This window comes from Lolium perenne, chromosome 4 (genome assembly GCF_019359855.2).
Source record: "Lolium perenne isolate Kyuss_39 chromosome 4, Kyuss_2.0, whole genome shotgun sequence".
In the NCBI taxonomy this organism is placed as follows: Eukaryota; Viridiplantae; Streptophyta; class Magnoliopsida; order Poales; family Poaceae; genus Lolium; species Lolium perenne.
Window position 1 is genome coordinate 195,861,732 of NC_067247.2, and position 19,013 is coordinate 195,880,744.

At 45.7% G+C, this 19,013-nt stretch overlaps 2 protein-coding genes across 2 annotated transcripts; both read right to left on the reverse strand.

Annotated features, from left to right (window-relative positions):
* Window positions 1–2,101: 2,101 nt before the first annotated feature.
* Window positions 2,102–5,531, reverse strand: LOC127295250 (thylakoidal processing peptidase 1, chloroplastic). The gene is made up of 6 exons (XM_051325167.2): window positions 5,137–5,531; window positions 4,943–5,011; window positions 4,792–4,860; window positions 3,529–3,618; window positions 3,165–3,232; window positions 2,102–2,666 (listed from the first exon to the last, which is right to left on the reverse strand). Exons 1-6 carry the CDS (start codon window positions 5,404–5,406, stop codon window positions 2,597–2,599), a joined length of 636 nt encoding a protein of 211 aa, XP_051181127.1. The 5' UTR covers window positions 5,407–5,531; the 3' UTR covers window positions 2,102–2,596.
* A 3,853-nt stretch (window positions 5,532–9,384) lies between these two features.
* LOC127295249 (farnesylcysteine lyase) lies at window positions 9,385–12,844 on the reverse strand. Its single transcript, XM_051325166.2, has 5 exons — window positions 12,277–12,844; window positions 11,039–11,212; window positions 10,333–10,692; window positions 10,010–10,185; window positions 9,385–9,885 (listed from the first exon to the last, which is right to left on the reverse strand). The coding sequence occupies exons 1-5, from the start codon at window positions 12,751–12,753 to the stop codon at window positions 9,579–9,581; spliced, it is 1,494 nt and encodes a 497-aa protein (XP_051181126.2). The 5' UTR covers window positions 12,754–12,844; the 3' UTR covers window positions 9,385–9,578.
* Window positions 12,845–19,013: the final 6,169 nt, after the last annotated feature.

Consider the following 19,013-nt stretch of genomic DNA (forward strand, 5'->3'; position numbering starts at 1 on the left):
ACAAGGTTTTCGCAATTAAGCCTAAAAATTGCTGTTGCCCCCCACTTTAGCCACCGCTATTTCGGTGTGCTCTTCTTCTTTCACGTGTTGACTTTCTCTTCTCCCGTCACACGCGAGTGGGGGTGTTGTGAAGTGTATATGTGGATTGCCTAGCCCTTTCCATCAGTTCGGACTTTTGGTTCAAGTGGCTAGTGCATGAAGCTTAACATATATCAAGTTTGTTAATGGATCACCAATATACTTGTTGTTATATGTTGATGATATGTTGATTGCTGCCAAGAGCAAGAAAGATATCACTACTTTAAAGTCACAGTTAAGTAGTGAGTTTGAGATGAAGGATCTTGGTGCTGCTAAGAAAATACTAGGTATGGAAATTACAAGAGACAGAAAATCTAGTGTGTTATTTCTTAGTCAGCAAAATTACATTCAGAAAGTTCTTCATCGTTTTAACATGCATGCTGCAAAGTTTGTTAGTACTCCAATTACTTCTCACTTCAAATTATCAGCATTGCAATGTCCTAGTACTGATGAAGATATTGAGTACATGTCTCGAGTTCCATATTCTAGTGTTGTTGGTTCCTTGATGTATGCCATGGTTTGTTCTCGTCCTGATTTATCATATGCTATGAGTTTGGTCAGTCGATACCTTGCTGATCCTGGTAAAGAACATTGGAAAGTTGTTCAGTGGATTTTCAGGTACCTTCGTGGCACATCCAAAGCTTTCTTAAATTTTGGCAAGACCGGTGAGGGACTCGTAGGCTATGTGGATTCAGATTTTGATGCCGATTTGGATAAGAGAAGATCCATCACAGGTTATGTGTTCACTGTTGGTGGGTGTGCTGTAAGTTGGAAGGCAACATTAAAATCTGTTGTTGCCCAATCTACGACCGAAGCAGAATATATAGCAATTAATGAAGCTGGCAAAGAGTCTGTTTGGTTGAAAGGTTTGTATGATGAGCTTTGTGGAGATGATTCATTAACTTGTTTTCTGACAGTCAAAGTGCAATATACCTTACTAAAGATCAAATGTTCCATGAGAGGACAAAGCACATTGATATCAAGTACCATTATATTCGTGACATTGTTGCTCAAGGTAAACTGAAGGTATGCAAGATAAGTACTCATGATAATCTTGCTGATATGGTGACAAAGCCAGTTCCTGTTTCCAAGTTTGAGCTTTGCTCGAGCTTGGTTGGTATAACTGTTTAGCCCAAGTGGTTGTTGGACGCCAGCAAGTGTTTTTTCCTTGGTTGTTCAGGAGATTGTTGAAGTTCATGCTACAAGATGGAATTTGTCTCAAGGTGGAGTTTGTTGTATTGTGATCCAAATTCATATACTAAAGGGAGGCTAACTTCTGACTCCGCTATGCTTCGGCCCCCCGCGGTACGGTACGGATCGTTAGCACCACCTATATATACATCTTGTAAGCCGCCAGCTAGGGTTTTATCATATTATAAGATAACCCACGGCGTTTGTAAACACCTCCCGATATAGTGAAGTTTTGCTGGCTGGCGCCCGTGGTTTTTTCCTCTTCTGTGTTGGAAGGGGTTTTCCACGTTAAATCTTGTATCACCTGCGTGTGTTCTTGTTTCGTTCTTCGTTATTTGCTTGTCGCTTTTATAACACTACCCTTGAAAAATAGCAGGTTGTCATCCACGAATAACATGTGGTTCACCAACGCCTCTCCCAACTCATGGAAGATCTCCTGGCGAGCGGCGGCGTTGCTTCATCTCAAAATCCAGTGAGTGGAGCTCTGACCTAATCTCATACTTGTGATCTCTTTTGCCCCATCTTCAATTTTTCTTGCAGAGGAAGGAGAGGATTCCTTCAGGAGCAAGGACCCAATCGAGCTTATTGCAGAGATGGCATTGGCTCACTCCCGACATGGTGTGGTGTTGGCACACATCAAGCACCAGCATGAGTACCACCAACGAACCACATCTGCCACTGCTCGAAGACGGAGGCAGCTCACTCCAGTCCAGCATATCAACGAGTGCAACAAGCCCAAGACATCTCCACCATCGTCAACATCAGCCACCACTCACTACATCAACTACAGAAGAAAAGGCTGCCAGTACTCCATTCATCAAAACACAAGAGGAAATCACATACAGTACTTAATTACAAGCAGCAAATAACCACCACAAAGGTTTTCAAACTTACAAAACACACTGCACTCCAGAATGCGAAACATAACAAGCATTACCGACAAGCGACAGCTAAGGTTACCATAAGATGTAACCTTTAGGTTCATTTTTTAGGTTCTACCAACAAATAGGCTCAACACCTAGACATGCCAGGGTGGGTGACGACGGCTACAAAGTCATTATTACTTCTCCCCAGGATTAAGTCGGTATACATACGACACTCACATCACACTGAAAGGCTCGAGGCCCCGGCGTAGCCCAACATCACCATCTATCGAATGACATTGAGGGAATCATCAATGCTGGAGGTCATCAAACATCTTCAGCTTGGCTACTGGAAAGATGATGTACAGATAAAGGGCTCGAGGCCCAACATAGGTTGATATCGCCATAAGCCCATAACGATGGGGTTCGTCAATGCTGGAGGTCATCGAAGCTCTTCAGCTTGGCTATTGGAAAGAGGATCTTCCAAAGGACATCATGTATCTCCCAACAATGTTGTTGATAGGTAGAGGCCCCCTGTCACCACAAACATCAAGATGATAAGTGCTAGCTCCCGAACAATTTCTACAAAACCAGTTAACATTACTAAGCAACTGCACGTGGTAACTACAAACATATATGGGCATTCTGCTCCCATGTCACTATATATTGACTGTTTGTCATGAAAAATTCAATCTCCAAGCATACAACATCTAGATTTAGTCCGGAGAACGGATTTATATTATGACTAGCACAAGATTTCCTCACCGATACAACCATGATAAAGCAACTGTAACTGATCAAATCTGAGTGCTGCATTCTACTCTGATATTCTTACATAATTGCAGATCAAACAATCATCGTGGCACTTCAATCTGCAATTGTATCGGATCTAGTCCGAAGCACAGATCTATGAGATGACTATCACAAGATCTCCTAAAGTTGAACTATTTGATGATAATCTCAAGACGAGAAATCAGTTATGGTACATGTAGAGGAAGATGGGCCTAGCGTGGGATTGGATGTGTTTCTTACCAGGCACGAGAATCGCAGCTGTTATTACGGTTATCACCCATGACGAATACATGGCCTTCAGGGAGTCGCTGCAGGACGACGATGCACGGTTTTAGTACGGGATCCGGCCAAAGAACCGAGCAGATAACAGGAATTGGGGGGAGGACGAAGAGATCATCCACCATCTGAGGCCCATCAGTTCGAACAACCAGGCACTCAGGAAGTCAACAACACGGAGCAGCCATGCCAATTTTGGTCATCCTCTTGCGGTGGTATAGTCAATTTGCGATAGCAGTTTGGGTACTATCTCTGGACCTGGCAATAGCAACTCCTCAATGTTGTTCAAGGAGACAATGCTCACAGATAGAAAAGAGACGCGACAAACCATGGCCTCCATTGTGTATGATGCGCCGTGGATTGCGGTGTAATGTTCCTTCTGTGCAACACCATTAACAATAAGCTGACCTTGTCGGACCTGTAAGGTGGGTGTGTAGTAAGTACAATGTAGGCATCCAGATTCAGGGGGAACTAGCGGCAACTCTTAAGGATACTTTAATATTTTTCTAGCTATTAAATAAACATAGCATATTATACTAATCCAAGCATTTATGTATAAAGGGGATGATTCATTGCTAAATGACAACATATGTTTAAGAAGTATTTTTTTACATTATGAACTTTATGACTCCTTCAATGCTACCATGAAAAAATTAAGTGTTCCCTCCGTCCCATGAAAGTTGTCTGAATTTTTTTCTAAATTTGGATGTATGTAGATGCTACATCCATATTTTGACAAATCTCAGACAAGTTTCATGGGTCAGAGGGAGTAACTCTCATTAAAAAAGTGTAGGTGTGTAACATAAAATGTACTATGAAAAATATTTTTTGAGACTTTAATGTAACATTTTTTTGTGCCAAAATATCTCTTCCCTTGCAATGAAAACTCGTCTCACAAAAAGATAAATTTCCATACAAAAAAATCCCAAATTGGACTACACACTTATAGTAGCTCTTACATCATCTATGTTTCGATCCTATTTATTTCATGTTTCTATCCTACGTTACTCAGGGTTATAAATAGGGTTCTCTTTTATGTTCACACGCCTGTACTTATAGCTTAAGGAGTAAATAAGTACAGCAATGTGATATTGTTATGTTGCTGTTGATTATTATTTTTTCGTTTTGAAAGACATGTCGAATTGGACAACGCGCATGATTGGCACCATTACATTGCCGTGCAAGTTCTTGCTACAGGCCTCTCATGGCTTAAAGTATATGAAGAAAAACATATTGTGTTTCCGTTTCTGATTCCAATTGCACTTCGCAGGTGCTACCAGAACGAATTTTAATCTTAAAAGTTATTACTGTGATCAAACGGAGCATATAATTTTAGTCTATATATGGAAGAACAGTGTGACTTTCTAATAATAATATGGTTATAGATAGATGCTTTGAGCTTGATATGAAGTGGTGAGTGAATTCATAACAAGGTGAGTGGAAGAGAATGTTTGAACGAACGAGTAGTCCTCAAGGAATACTATATCGGACCTCAAGGTGAATAAATGAATGGAATGTAGTGCATCTAATATAAAGCGGTGGTAACAAGGTGGGTGGAAGACAAGACAATGTTAACATTGGCTTTGCTTACCTCGATGAAATCTCCAGGGGTTGCAATCACCCTCTTAATAAATACAACATCTTTATTCAGGCCGCAATTCTGCCGAAAACAGCGCAATGCAGCTTCATCAGACGGTGAAGGTGTGAAGTTGACGATGGAAGAAAAGGAGAAGCGGAGCTACCTGCAAGGCCGTGGGCACCCTGAAGAAAACAATGTCGCCCACAGACGGCCTCCTGAACATGTACGTGACCTGGACAACATCAAATCACAGCATGCATTACCCATTTGGTTAACGCAGATCCGAGCAAAGAGAGAAGACATCATGTAAAATGGAAAGATGTATTATGAGGTGATGTGGGGAGAAAAGGGGGCTACCTTTTCGGCGACGGCGCGGTCGCCCGAGCGGAGGGTGGGCGCCATGGAGGAGGATGCGACGAGGCGGACCTCGGCGAGCGCGGCGGAGACGAGGAGGAGGGCGAGGAGGAGCTTCAGGCCGTCGGAGCAGGAGGGCCAGCGCGGGAGCGGGAGCGCGAGCGTGGGGAGCCACCACTGGTGGTACAGGAGGGAGGCGGTGCAGGGCAGCCAGTCGGACGGCGGCAGCGGCGCGATGAGGCCCCGCAGCAGACGTGTTGGCGCCATCGCCATAGGATCCCTTCCTCCGCCTCCTGCTTCGCCTCTCCTACCTTCTCCGCCACCTGGGGTGGGGGCGGTGTGGGGAGGAAGACGACTGACTTGTAGTAGTAATAGTAATGGTGGTAAAAAAATCCATAGGGAAAATGGAGGGCTTCCTTCCACACCAAGACTCCTTCGCTAATTTTTTTTATAATACTGTACTAGCAAAAAAAGACTCCTTCGCTGACTCGCTGTAACCGAGGAAGACATACCAGCTCTCTGCTTGGTCTCTGTGTTGGGAGCGAGGTGCGGAGCAAGCTAGATACGAGGGGAAATGACTAGTCTACCCTTGGTGTTGCAGTAAAAAAAACTACGTGGGTACATATGATTGAACATTATTAGAGTATCTATATTTTGCTAGATATGTTAAAACTGAAAATATAGCAATTTAATTGATAAGCATTGCTCCATCCTTTGTATAAATGGTTCCCACGAAAATATTTAGGAAGGTGAGTATGTTTGCGCCTCCACTTGTATATATGCAAAGTCAGAGGCCAAACCCTAATAGTCCCATAAACGATGCAGGACCCACGTGGGACATTTTCGCCAACGATCTCACAGTTGTCTCCGGCCACCGCAACGGCCATGGAGGCCATAAACGATCTACCCCACGCACCTGATGCCCCCACATACCTTCCTCATCCTCTCCCCGACACGGTCGAGGCCAAGCCCAAGGCCCAACGGTTCCTAGGGTTGGCGTCGCCGCACAGCTCACGGACGACGCATATACGGACATCCCCGATGCCTCCAACGGGAAGGTGGACGCCGCCACCTTTTCTTTGGTGTTGCTTGATGAGGCTTCATGCTTACTTGTATCTTTTTTTTGTAGCAAAACATTGCTCAAAATTTGTTCATGGGCAAACCTAAGAAGAAAAGGGGAAAACTAGTGGTAAGGAGGCCCTTCACTTTGTTTAATTGTTGGAAATCCTTGAGAACGATGAGAAATGGAAAACCTGCCCCACCAATGAAATTCCAAACAAGAGGAAGGCTCCTTCGAGCTCTATTGGAGAGGGTTTTGTGGTGGACACTGATGATGATGGATCAAGTGGAGAAGAAACTCCTTTTTCATTGATCAGTAGAGGTAGGCCCGAGGGAAGGAAGAAATCAAAGAACCATAGGGAAAATGGAGATGAGGGAGGCTACAAAGATTCACTGGACAACATGAGGGAGGTGAGGAAAGACATTGCTATGCAAAGGAGAAAGATGAAGACCAAAAAGTTGGAGGAAAGGAGGGAGGCCGAGGAGAGGAAGGTGACGGCTGAGGTGAGGAGAGGAAAACCGGTGTCGAGGAGAGAAGGGTGGGTGTTGTGGGTATACTTCATGGGTGTACCATCGACAGTGGCAAGATCCGGCAAACCCAGGTGGCCCACAGATGGTGATGGTGGCATACGGCCCATCGGGCGACCCAGTTGTTGTTGATCAGGATGGATGAAGTCCAGCCCAGGAGCAAGGAGCCGGATCCAACCGACCTTCTCTGGAAGCCGGATCCGGCCTGGCCCATCAGGGGTAGCCGGATCCAATACGGCGTGTTAGGGATAGTCAGATCCTTGACGTGCACGGTAATGTAATGTTTCGTAGTTAGGCAAGATTGTAATTCGTGTAGGACTCTCCGTAGAAACCGTAGATCCTGGCGCCTTTATAAGCTGGATCCCGGGAGCCCTAGAGGCACAACCACAACTCATTGTAACAACGTGAAAGCGCCCAGATAATTCCAGACAAGCAGCAGTAGGCCCTGTCCTCGAGCAGGTGTTCCGGAGCTGGGTAAATCGTGTATGACCGTCCCGAGTGCTATCCGTCCTATGGCCCCTACTTCTTACCCCCTCCGTGAGGATCCCTCCTCCGGGGTACCGCCGAATAGGCAACGACGGTGGGGGCCGAGGAGATGGCCAAGAGTATTGGGAGAAAGAGCAAAGGATCATGTTCATGGATTCATGTGTTCTAGATGAGAAGGGTCGAGCTTATCAAGAGCCTTGTGGTGATCAAATGAGACTACTTTCCAAACAATGGCAGAAATTGTAGCATTTGAGAGAGAACATTGATGCTCTTTTGGTTGTGGGGTTGTTCATGCACCCATGATGAACTTTTATTTTGTTCTTACACTATGCCCTCGTTTTATGCTTGAAGTTTGACTTTAAATTCAAATTATTTTTGATTGGAGTTCCTATTCTATGTTAATTCAGGTGGTGATGATATGCTCTAATTATTGTGTAAAAATTAGTACTCCATCCTATTCATTATAAATATCGGGGTTTAGGTCAAATTAGCTCAACTGAAACTAAACCCCTGACACTTATTATGGATCAGAGTAGTTCATTTTGTTGATATATGCAATTTCTAGTACAGAAAGAATAGACAAGAAACTTGGCATTCTAGTATTGGATTGCTATTATAGAAATGCTAGCAAAGCATAACTTGGTTTGGATTGATAAATCTTCTCTCTCCTCTTTCTATAACCAATTTTAAGCAATCCAATATACATCTTTGTTGCTAAGAGCAATTCTAACAGAGCCCGTAAATCCCGCCGGAACCGAACTTTTCCGGCGGATTTACGGGTTCGGGCCGAAACTAGCGCAGATCAGCGCCCGAAAAAGTGGGCTGGCCCGAATAACTCCTCGGACGGCCCCTATTAAAAGGGTTCGCGGAGGGGAGTTCGGTTCGCAAACCCTACTCCCCTCCGCCGCTCGTCTCCCGCCGCCGCCGCCAGGTCCCCGCTCCGACGAGCGATTCCGGCCGCTCCGAGGCCGCGCCGCCGCTTCGGCCAGCTCCCCTCCGTCCGAAATGACGCGTGCTAGACGCGTGGGTAGGGGAGGTGGCCGATCCGGAGCCGGAAGGTGCACTCGGCGTCCGTCGGGTGCACGGGCGTCGCCGGAGCTCGGCAGGCGTAGGCGCTCCATCGGCGCATGGAGGAGGGCCGGTCGGAAGTGGCCGGAGCTGATGGCGTACCTCGCTGCGCGCGCGGAGGAGGAGGCGGCGGAAGGAAAAGCCGAGGCGCCCTGGCCGCCGCGGCGTGCAGCCCTCCTCTGCCGGCGCTGCCCCCGCACGGCGACGACGACGACGCCGCCGGGACGCCTCAAGCGTGCGGGAGCACCTCCGAGGCGACGGTCGTCGAAGTGGCGGCGGTCGTCCTCGCCTAGGAAGACCGGCGAGCAAAAACACTCCGCCGGCTTTGTTGAGCTCCCCGGTGACAGTATAGTCACTCCGGGGACTAATTCTAGTTGAATTTAGGTGCCTAGATCGTAATGTACGTGCAATATGCATGTCTTTTGCCTAGTATTGTACAAATTATAAACGAATTTACCTTCATTCGATGAAATCGAGTGCGATCACAAATTTTGGTTTCCCGCAACGTTTGATTTCATCGAGTTCGGTTCACCTTTTCGGTTTCTGTTCTGCGCCATCGCTAAATCCGCAACTAAATTGTTTTTTGGGAGACTGAACTCGCTTTTTTCAGTTCCGATAAATAAGGGCTCTGTTAGAGTTGCTCTAAAGAGATGGCCAAGCGGTTGGAGATGCTTTTATGTTGCTTTCATATAAGTGAATATATCTTTGTTGTGTATGTTCAACTTTATGTGCATGTCTATCTTTGTGATCCGTGAAGAAAAAAAATATTTCGCCATGACAAGATTGTCGTTCGCTTTACTGTAACCGAGAAGAGACCAGCCAGCTCTGCTTGGTGCTTGTGCTGTGTACACACTGGAGACTGGAGAGGGGTGGGTGTGCTCTCTTCTGGATATCAAGGGAAATGGGCCGCAGAAAAAAAGCAAGGGAAATGACCAATCTGCCCTCAGACACTGTTTGGATAGATATCATTGAACTCAGAAACTACTCATTTTATAAAGAAAGATAGCGAATGCTTCTTATCTTCCAATTTCTGTCACAGTTTTGTCTCTTTTTCTAGATTGAGACTACAATATTGTTTGCTAGTGTCCTACATTGCTGCAGAGAGTGGCAAATACGAAATTTTCCTTTAATGATGCAAACTCACAATGTCTCAACACTTGTATAACTAACTAAGCGGGCATAGTGATGCTGTATTCAGTATTACTGTTACGCACACAGTGTATAATTCTTCATGAATCACACAGTGCATAATTCTTCATGAATCAGTACTGCATTTTACACTGTACATACATATGCCTACACATTCACAGATCTACTTGCCGGGAATCTACTTTGCCGGCGAATGACTCGATATGAGGTTCAGGGGGACCATCGGCGCCTTTTTCCGACGACAACAAGGGACTGGCTCGCAGGCCGAGAGGCAACCTCGAGATGATGAGCCTCGCCACATTTTCTGCCGCGACAGCACCCGTCTCCATGGCGCTCGCTGCACTCTCAAAGCTATTCACATAGTATAGGTGCTTCCCATCCAGTATTATCGGCGCAAAATCTTCCGGGGCATGGTAGTGAGGATAAGCAGGCCAGTCTATCTGAATGGTCTCTTCCCTTGTGCTGTACATTGCCAGTGGCACACAGAGAGTCAGACACAACAGCCAACCGTTTGTGAAGATCTCAAGCAGTCATCAAAATAGTAATGACTAATTCAATAAGTACAGTACTCTAATCAATTGCTTACCTAAACATCTGAGCCAACAAACTGTCATCCAACTTCGCACGCGAGAATACCTTGTAAGTCATGTCATGTTGATTGCGCTTCTTCAGAACTGAGATGGACGAGAAAGGAATATCAGGGAGCTCCATGGTTCCTATCAGCTCTGGAATATCAGACACTGAGCTCAGGCCGAAAAATTTCTGCATCATAACATAATTAAAAACCACAAGGTAAGTGATTTCTCATGATTACCAAGGAAGACTGGAAAAGTTAACAGGCTAGTAGTTGCTTGCTGCTCATTCAAATTAACTGCATACAAAAAGGAAGGAAGTGCAGATACCACTTACAGGGTTCAAGAGGCCCCTAACAAAGGTTGCATGGGTATGCTGCATCTTTCTCGGCGGAATGGAGACTGGAGGGGTAAATGTAATGTTCACCTCGTCAAGTGGCGTTGCAACAACCATCACCGTACAGTTATATTCATGCCCCTTATTGGATTTAAGAACATAGTAATCCCCTGCATCAGAGATTGAATCTATGCCTTCTTGGAGATGCAAGGTGGCGTTAGCGGTCTTCAGCAACCCAGCAGCTAGCTGCCAATTGCCTCCTTTGATAGCCCACAATCCAGACTCGGAGCCAGCTAAAGAAACAGCGCCCGCGAGGCCACTTATACTGACACTTTGTCCATAGTTGATCCTTGTTATCACCTGTAAAGGACAGGAGGGGCATGCGAATATAGTATAAGTGATTCTAACAGTATTATTCGGAATTACTGAATCGAGATTTTCAGTTAATGGTGTACGCTGCATCTTCCAGAACACATGAGAAAATTAGACCTTATTAATATACCATCTATAATAGGCTTTACAACTTAGGTCTGCTAAGTATTTAAGTGTTCTGTTGATTCTTCATTTATAATATTAGTATTTAAGATGATAGAATTGCTCAGAAATAACTTTAATAAACACAACTACCAGAGCATAGAATAGTTTGTAGATATCGCCAGTACAGAGACATCAAGTTAGCTGAAGGAAAAAAATAAATGAAACATACAGTGACTAGCTCTGATATAGTTTGAGAATTGAGCCCAGCATCGATGAGCTCCTCCTCTAGGGTCCTCTGAGTGAGCCCATACAGGCCAGACCATTTGAGCATGTCCTCAACGTTGTCGAAGACAGGCCGGGACTCGAAACCATTGTAGTAAAGCAGAAATTTCTTCAACATTTCCTGCATAACAATGTGAGAGTGTTTAACGCACTTGACAGGGGTTGTTAAAACCTAGAGAATACCCATCTATTCATGTCAGTTTAGAAAAGAAGTACTTGAAAAGGAAAGCTAATTTACAAGGTAAAGAGCACAATCTCATGTCCACTTAAACACACCACTAAAAATATTAATGAAACAGATGAGCATACAGATGGGAATTGCTTGCTGAGATCTCAAAGGGCCACAGGAATGATGTTTAACTGAACTGTACCATTTCATTCCTAGCATACCAATCCCTAGAAGAGAAGACACGATAATCTGCAGTTCTTGCTAAAATTGAATGCCATGTGTCCTAAGGCTGGTGCCAACGCGGGCGGCAGCCGGGGCGCTACCGCCCGGGGCGGGGCGGGAGAGGGGCTGGAGGCGGGCGGGACGGGAGGGAGGGGCGCCGGCGGGGGCGCCCGGCGGTAGCGCCCGCTCCCGCCCGGCTGGCGCCCGCGTTGGCGGCGGGAGGGAGGCGGGAGAGGGGCGAGAGGCGGGGCGGCGCGATGGCGACGCGGGCGGGAGGAGGGGCGAGAGGTAGAAGAAGAGACCTGGTCGGTTTTTTTCTTTTTTTCTTTTTTTCTTTTTTTCTTTCCTTCTTTTATTCTTTAAATGTCAGTTTTTATTTTATTTTCTTTCCTTCTTTTATTTTCTTTCCTTTTTTTACTCTTTCAGTTCAAAATACAAACACAAGTACACACTTGTCATATAGGCTATTTAGAAAAACAAGAAACATAATTTGTATTTTTATTAATTATTATGTAATCGGTAACATTTTTAGTTGAATAATTTCTTGCATTATTTTGAATGTCTAAACAAAATCGAGTGAAATAACTTAATGTGGAAAAGAAATGGTGATGTGGAGGAGAGAGAAGTGAGAGTGGGGACTATAGCCCATGCATTGGCACCGTGTGGTGAGAGTGGGGTGAGAGTGGGGTGAGAGTGGGCCAAAAGCTGACGTGGCGGGGCGGGAGCGGGGCGGTGCGTTGGCACCAGCCTAAGGGGGTAACAGTAGTATTACTAGAGCAGGAAGAAGAGCGAACCTGCGCAAAGCTGTCCATCCTGAACAGAGAGAGGCCATAGCGCCTGAGCAGGAGGAACGAGTTGAGGAGTGCGTGCAGCCTGCGGCGCAGCCAGGAGCTCCCGGGCGGCGGTGGGGGGAGGGTACTGAACACGAAGCGGGCCCCGTCCCAGATCCCGAGCCAGTCGTCGTCGCCCTCGCCGTCGTCCCTGGCGGCGAGGCCGAGGAGGTCCGCGAAGCGGCGGACGTGGAGGTTGCGCGGGTGGATGACGGAGCCGCCGGCCTCGAAGTTGTCGCCAGCGACGGAGACGGTGGCCAGACGGCCGCCGACCCTGTCTCGGCTCTCGAAGACGCGGAGCTGGGCGGAGATGGGGGCGGTGTAGTTGGTGAGGAAGAAGGCGGTGGAGGAGCCCGAGATGCCGCTGCCGACGATGCAGATGTCGTCTGCGGCGGAGGCGTGGATGGACGAGAGCAGGAGCAGGAGGAAGAGGGGCGGCATCGAGAAAGTCAAAGGATGGCGCCGCCGGAGTCGGAAGTCGCCGTCGTCGTTCTCTGTATCTTCCTGGGGGCTTCCTGGGGTGTGCGCCCGCGAGGTTCCATAAGAACGATGGGTGTTCCGGTATTCCCAATTTCCCATGCATCCCAAAAAGATGCAAAACACACAAATGTCAGGTATGTTTAACATAAAAGACCTAGCAATGAGTGGTAACACACAGAAAAAATAAATGATTAACATATTTTTAATCATGAAAGTAATGACCCGACAATCCCGGGCCGGACCGAGCTGCGTGTTGGGCTAGGTTTGGGTCTAAATTTGGAGCCCGAACGTCGGGTCGGGCCAGGCTTAGGTTTGCAGAAAACGGGATTTAAGCTAAATTTGGGTTGGGCATTCCTCTGTTCAGGCCGGGTTGGTCTGGTTTGTAAGCTTGAAGGTCAGGTTAGACCCTGGCAATTTAGGGTTGAGCTTTTTTACGCCTGACCTGAGAAATGCCTAGGTGTACTAAAGCATGACATAGGAGAAGTATCACTTTGTATCGAGTAGATGGGTGAATAGGAGATATTCGGTCTTAAATGTAAGTCGGTTTACAGGCTACAAGTCCAAATGTATCCTTTGTCATAAATATCAACCTAAATCTGCTTGATGGACAGAAAGTTCATGTCCAGCCACTAAGAGGTAGATCTTAACATGTAGCAAGGTTATCGGTCACCTGATATGGTTGTTGTAGGTTTACACTTATATACAAGTCATGAGCATAGCTTCCGAGGAAGAAGTTGTATATAACAATGTGAGAGATGGTCTTTGCACTGCCTCATCCCAAAGAAAACATGCATTACCAAGATTATGTGTGCTCTAGTTAGAAAAGGATTCCTCCTAGATAAAAAATAATATGGTGCGGAGTACTGTGGACCGTGAAACTACTTTATCATGAGAAATGTTTTCTATATAACTTACTAGAATGTATATAGGTTTGAGATGCATCGTAAATTCCAGCACAAGAGGCTATTGAAAAACACTTACTGGAGCAGGACTAGTACCTAAAGGAAATACACAATGATATGTATCTTCTGGGACCAAACATCACATGATTTTCCCCATCACAATTGTTGGATAATTAGGCATAATTTCCATGATTAATTCCAGAATATTAAGCATGACGACAGTAACTACTAACATGTGAAACTCGAACATACTAGATGCAGTGATCAACATGAACAGTAGCAGAGCAAACAGTACAACATCCATCGCTAAACAGATCGAGATATGTCGCACGTACCGATCTGGTGGAGGTGGCGGTGAAGGTGTAGCAGACGATGTTGCAGCAGTAACGTTGTTGATGACAACGTTGTTGATGACGGGGACGACGGGTCGAAGTCGACGGCGTTGAAGACGACGGTAGGCAGCACCACCCGACTTGGACGGAAGGCGACCCGTGATGAAGAGCTTGAGCAGTCGCGCAGAGCGCTTCCCAAAAACCTAATTCGCCCTCTCCCGTACAGGATCGCAAGGACGAGCGGTTCCGGAGACCTGCTCTCCCGTTCGCCGATGCACGTCGGCGCGCGGGATGGAGTAGGCTATGATGGCGGCGCAAGCAGAGAGAGGTGGAAACCCTAACTCGTATATTAGATTTTGTTTCTGCGGTAGCCGGGCAGAAGAATATATAGGCTCGGGAAATCCTAGGCAACGTGGGCCACACCCACGTCGCACGAACGTTTCGAGTCGGTTACAGATAGCCCACGATCCGGAAGCGACCCGAACCGACTAACTGTGACGCGTCCGTCTAGGACTCTGTTCGTTTTCCTGAGCTGCAAAAAGCAAGGAAAGTCTCGGCTCGAGGCTCAATCCACTCACCACGAGCGCGGCGCGCGCGTCGTGACGTGTCGTGTCGTGTCGAGACGAGCGAGCGTGTAGCACTCCTATTCTCACTCACTTACTAGTGGTGGAACAACCCACCTTATAAGGTGGTCTAACTTCCTCCCAACTTTCCATGTGGGACTAAACTTCCCACCTCTTGCGACTACCTAGTGAGCTGCCACCAACTTGGGCTCAAACTCACAAGGCTGCCACTATGTGGGCTTTGAGATTTATAGGAAAAACTGAAATCTAATTTGGGCCACTAAAAGTGGGCCCAATATTTCAACAATCCCCCACCAGATCTCAAATCCCCATTTAGAGATTTACCAATACTCACTGCTTGTTTATATACTAGTGTTTCAGCGGAGACTGTTAAGTTGAACTTCCGCCTAGAACCTTAAGCTACATCCATTCACACTTGAACAATGGACTAAGCCTTGAATTGCAAGTTTTGCGTGAACAGGGTTTCACTCAAAGTCATGACCAGTACATGGCTGCCAGTAGCCTACCCCGCGGGTGAAGCATATGCGTCATACTTCGTGGTCTCTTCATGAGTTTACTAGAGATCACCCAAATCTCATAGATTGCGACGTTTAACAATCAGATTCATATAGGTGTGTTATGTCAAGAATGCTCTGTAGGACAGCATTTTTGCTAATATAGCCAACATAAACACATTAAGGCTTGTTGCCAACCTGCCTTACAGCAATTGAGAGTTGTGCATCTTCACATAGAGAGGGTTACATAATACTCTCCTCAATTAAACCACTAGTTTATTCTTCCCAGGTCCTAATTCACGGGATCTCCGATCACAAAGGTTGGGTTACCACTATGGTGTAACATCAACGAGTCTCAAACCCATCTCCCTCGATGCACTTTCTATCACATTACGTGATAGTCCCTTTGTAAAGGGATCTGCCAGGTTTTTGTCTGTTTGAATATATGTAACAGTTATTACGCCGGAGTTTCGCAATTTTCTGACAGACTTCAAACGTCTCTTGACGTGTCTTGATGACTTCGCGTTATCCTTAGAATTATTCACTTTGACAATTACAGTTTGATTGTCACAATTCAAAAGGATTGCCGGAACAGGTTTTTCAACCACAGGCAAGTCCATCAAGAGCTCACGCAACCATTCTGATTCAACAGTAGTTGTGTCTAAAGCAGTAAGTTCTGCTTCCATAGTTGACCTCGTCAATATGGTTTGCTTGCAAGATCTTCATGATACTGCGCCACCTCCAAAGGTAAATACATACCCACTTGTGGCGTACAGATCAGCTACATCTGAGATCCAATTCGAATCACTATATCCTTCAAGCACAGCTGGGTGCCCTGAATAGTGAATCCCATAACTCATTGTACCACATAGGTAGCGCATGACCCTATCAAGTGCATGCTAATGATCAGTACCCGGGTTTGACATGAACCTACTCAACTTGCTAACAGCAAAAGAGATGTCGGGTCTAGTCGCGCTCGCTAAGTACATGAGTGAGCCAACGATCTGAGAATATCTCAATTGATCTATGGCAATCCTCCGGTTCTTGCGTAGTGTCACACTGGGATCATAAGGTGTTGGAGAAGACTTGCTATCAATATAGCCGAACCGGCTCAAAATCTTCTCAACATAATGTGATTGCGTTAGAGTAATCCCACTCTCGTTCTTAATCAGCTTGATGTTCAGAATCACATCGCCTTCTCCCGCATCTTTCATATCAAAGCTCTTTGACAAGAAAGACTTGACCTCGTGTATTACTCTCATGTTTGTACCAAAGATCAGAATATCATCCACATACAAACATAGTATAACACCTTCGCCCCCACCATGGCGATAGTAAACACACTTGTCAGCCGCATTGACAACAAAGCCTACAGAAGTTAAAGTTCTGTCAAACTTCTCATGCCATTGCTTAGGTGCTTGTTTCAGGCCATATAAAGATTTCAGCAACTTGCACACCTTTCTTTCTTCACCTTTTACTACAAACCCATCAGGCTGATCCATATAGATTTCCTCTTCCAACTCTCCATTAAGGAAAGTTGTCTTTACGTCCATTTGATGAACGATAAGACCATAGGAGGCAGCCATGGATAGTAGTACTCGAATGGTGGTAAGTCTAGCGACAGGCGAATAGGTGTCGAAGTAATCTTCGCCTTCTCTCTGTGTGTAGCCTTTCGCTACAAGCCGCGCCTTGTACTTTTCAATAGTACCATCAGGTCTTAGCTTCTTCTTGAACACCCATTTGCAGCCCACAGGTTTGCATCCATGGGGTCGTTCTGATAGCTCCCAAGTTCCATTAGAAAGAATTGAGTCCATCTCGTTATGGACAGCTTCTTTCCAGTCATCTGCATCTCGAGATGCATATGCCTCTGCAATGGACGTGGGAGTATCATCCACAAGGTACACAATGAAATCATCACGAAAGGATTTTCCAATCCTTCGTCTCTTGCTCCGTTTAGGAGCTTCATTATCATCCTTCTCAGTAACATTCTCATGTGATTGTTCAAAATACTCATTAGATGTACTGGACTCAGGAATTATCTCAGTAGAAATTCTAGCAATGCTATGCATATCTTTCATAGGAAACATATTCTCAAAAAATGTTGCATCACGAGATTCCATAATAGTATCAACATGCATATCAGGTACCTCGGATTGAACTACTAAAAATCTATATCCTACACTCTGAGGAGCATAACCTAGAAAGATACAATCCACTGTCTTTGGTCCAAGTTTGCGCTTCTTAGTAATTGGAATATTGACTTTCGCCAAACATCTCCATGTGCGCAAATACGAAAGTGATGGTTTTCTCCCAGCCCACTCCTCATAAGGGGTTTTATCTTTATTCTTGTTAGGAACTCTATTCAGGACATGACATGAAGTCAACAAAGCCTCCCCCCACCATGCCTTTGATAAACCAGCAGTGGCTAACATGGAATTCACCAAGTCAGTCAGCGTGCGGTTTTTCCTCTCGGCAACCCCGTTTGATTGGGGTGAATAGGGAGGCGTCCTCTCACGAATAATACCATGTTCCTCACAGAATTCATCAAAGATTTTAGGAAAATATTCGCCACCACGATCCGACCTGAGACGCTTGATCTTTCTCTCTAGTTGATTTTCAACTTCGGCCTTATAAATTTTAAAGTAGTCTAAAGTTTCATCTTTAGTTCGCAACAAATAAACATAGCAAAATCTAGTCGCATCATCAATCAATGTCATGAAATATCTCTTTCCACCTTTTGTCAACACACCATTCATCTCGCATAGATCAGAACGTATGAGTTCTAGAGGTGCCAAGTTTCTCTCCTCGGCCGCCTTGTGAGGCTTCCGAGGTTGCTTCGATTGCACACAACTATGGCACTTAGAACCTTTGGCAATGGTGAAATTCAGAACTAAACTTAAACTGGATAGCCGAGACATTAAACCAAAATTAATGTGACATAAACGAGAATGCCAAACACTGGTATCATCACTAACATTGCCACAGATATGGTTCACAGACTTATTACTGAAATCAGAAAGCGAAAAGCGGAACAAGCCTCCGCACTCATAGCCTTTACCAATAAATTGTCCAAACTTGGAAACAACTACTTTATTTGACTCTAAAACAACCTTAAACCCATCTCTACATAGAAGGGAGCCGCTAACGAGATTCTTGTTCATAGTAGGGACATGCTGCACGTTCCTCAGCTGCACGATCTTCCCCGAAGTGAACTTCAGATCTACCGTGCCAACACCACGAACAGAAGCATGTGACCCATTCCCCATCAAGACGGAAGAATCCCGGGCGACCTGGTAAGAAGTAAACATGGATATGTCAGCACACACATGAACATTAGCACCTGTATCAATCCACCAACATGGAGATTGAAATACCGAAAGAACAGTAAAGAGATTACCGTACCCATCAGCATTGCTAGCGGTCACCGTATTGACTTGCCTCGCCTTTTTCTTGCGGTCTGCCCTCTCTAGACAGTCCTTAGAAAAGTGGCCAGTCTCTCCACATGTAAAGCAGCTCAGATCTTCTTTGTTTATCATCTTCTTCTTCTTGAAGGTTGTAGTCTTCATAGGCTTATTAAGGAGGGCTTGTTATTCCCTTTGTTCTTGCTGTAGGGTTTCTTCTGCACCATGTTGGCGCTAGACTGACCCTCTCCTTTCTCAGTATTATCCTTAGCCCGAGCTTTCTCCTCAACATCAAGAGATGCTATCAGATTTTCAACTGATATCTCCTGTCTCTTGTGTTTGAGAGTTGTGGCAAAGTTCCTCCATGAAGGGGGCAACTTAGCGATGATGCATCCAGCCACAAACTTGTCAGGTAAGGCACACTTAGAACGCATCCGACGAAGAGAGTATTGTTTTCCTTGAACTTGTTCTGATCTTGGTCAGATATAGTTCCTTCTGGTAAACCATC

Bases quoted from the DNA above. Each gene is read 5' to 3' on its own strand.
- LOC127295250 (XM_051325167.2), bottom strand. From the start codon at position 5,406: ATGGCGATGGCGCCAACACGTCTGCTGCGGGGCCTCATCGCGCCGCTG. The intron at 4,861-4,942 runs GTAGCTCCGCTT...TGTTTTCGGCAG, and splicing joins GGGTGCCCACGGCCTTGCAG to AATTGCGGCCTGAATAAAGA. The intron at 3,233-3,528 runs GTTTGTCGCGTC...GTCGTCCTGCAG, and splicing joins CATACACAATGGAGGCCATG to CGACTCCCTGAAGGCCATGT.
- LOC127295249 (XM_051325166.2), bottom strand. From the start codon at position 12,753: ATGCCGCCCCTCTTCCTCCTGCTCCTGCTCTCGTCCATCCACGCCTCC. The intron at 10,693-11,038 runs GTATGTTTCATT...TGTCCTTTACAG, and splicing joins CTATATCAGAGCTAGTCACT to GTGATAACAAGGATCAACTA. The intron at 10,186-10,332 runs GTAAGTGGTATC...GTTATGATGCAG, and splicing joins TTAGGGGCCTCTTGAACCCT to AAATTTTTCGGCCTGAGCTC.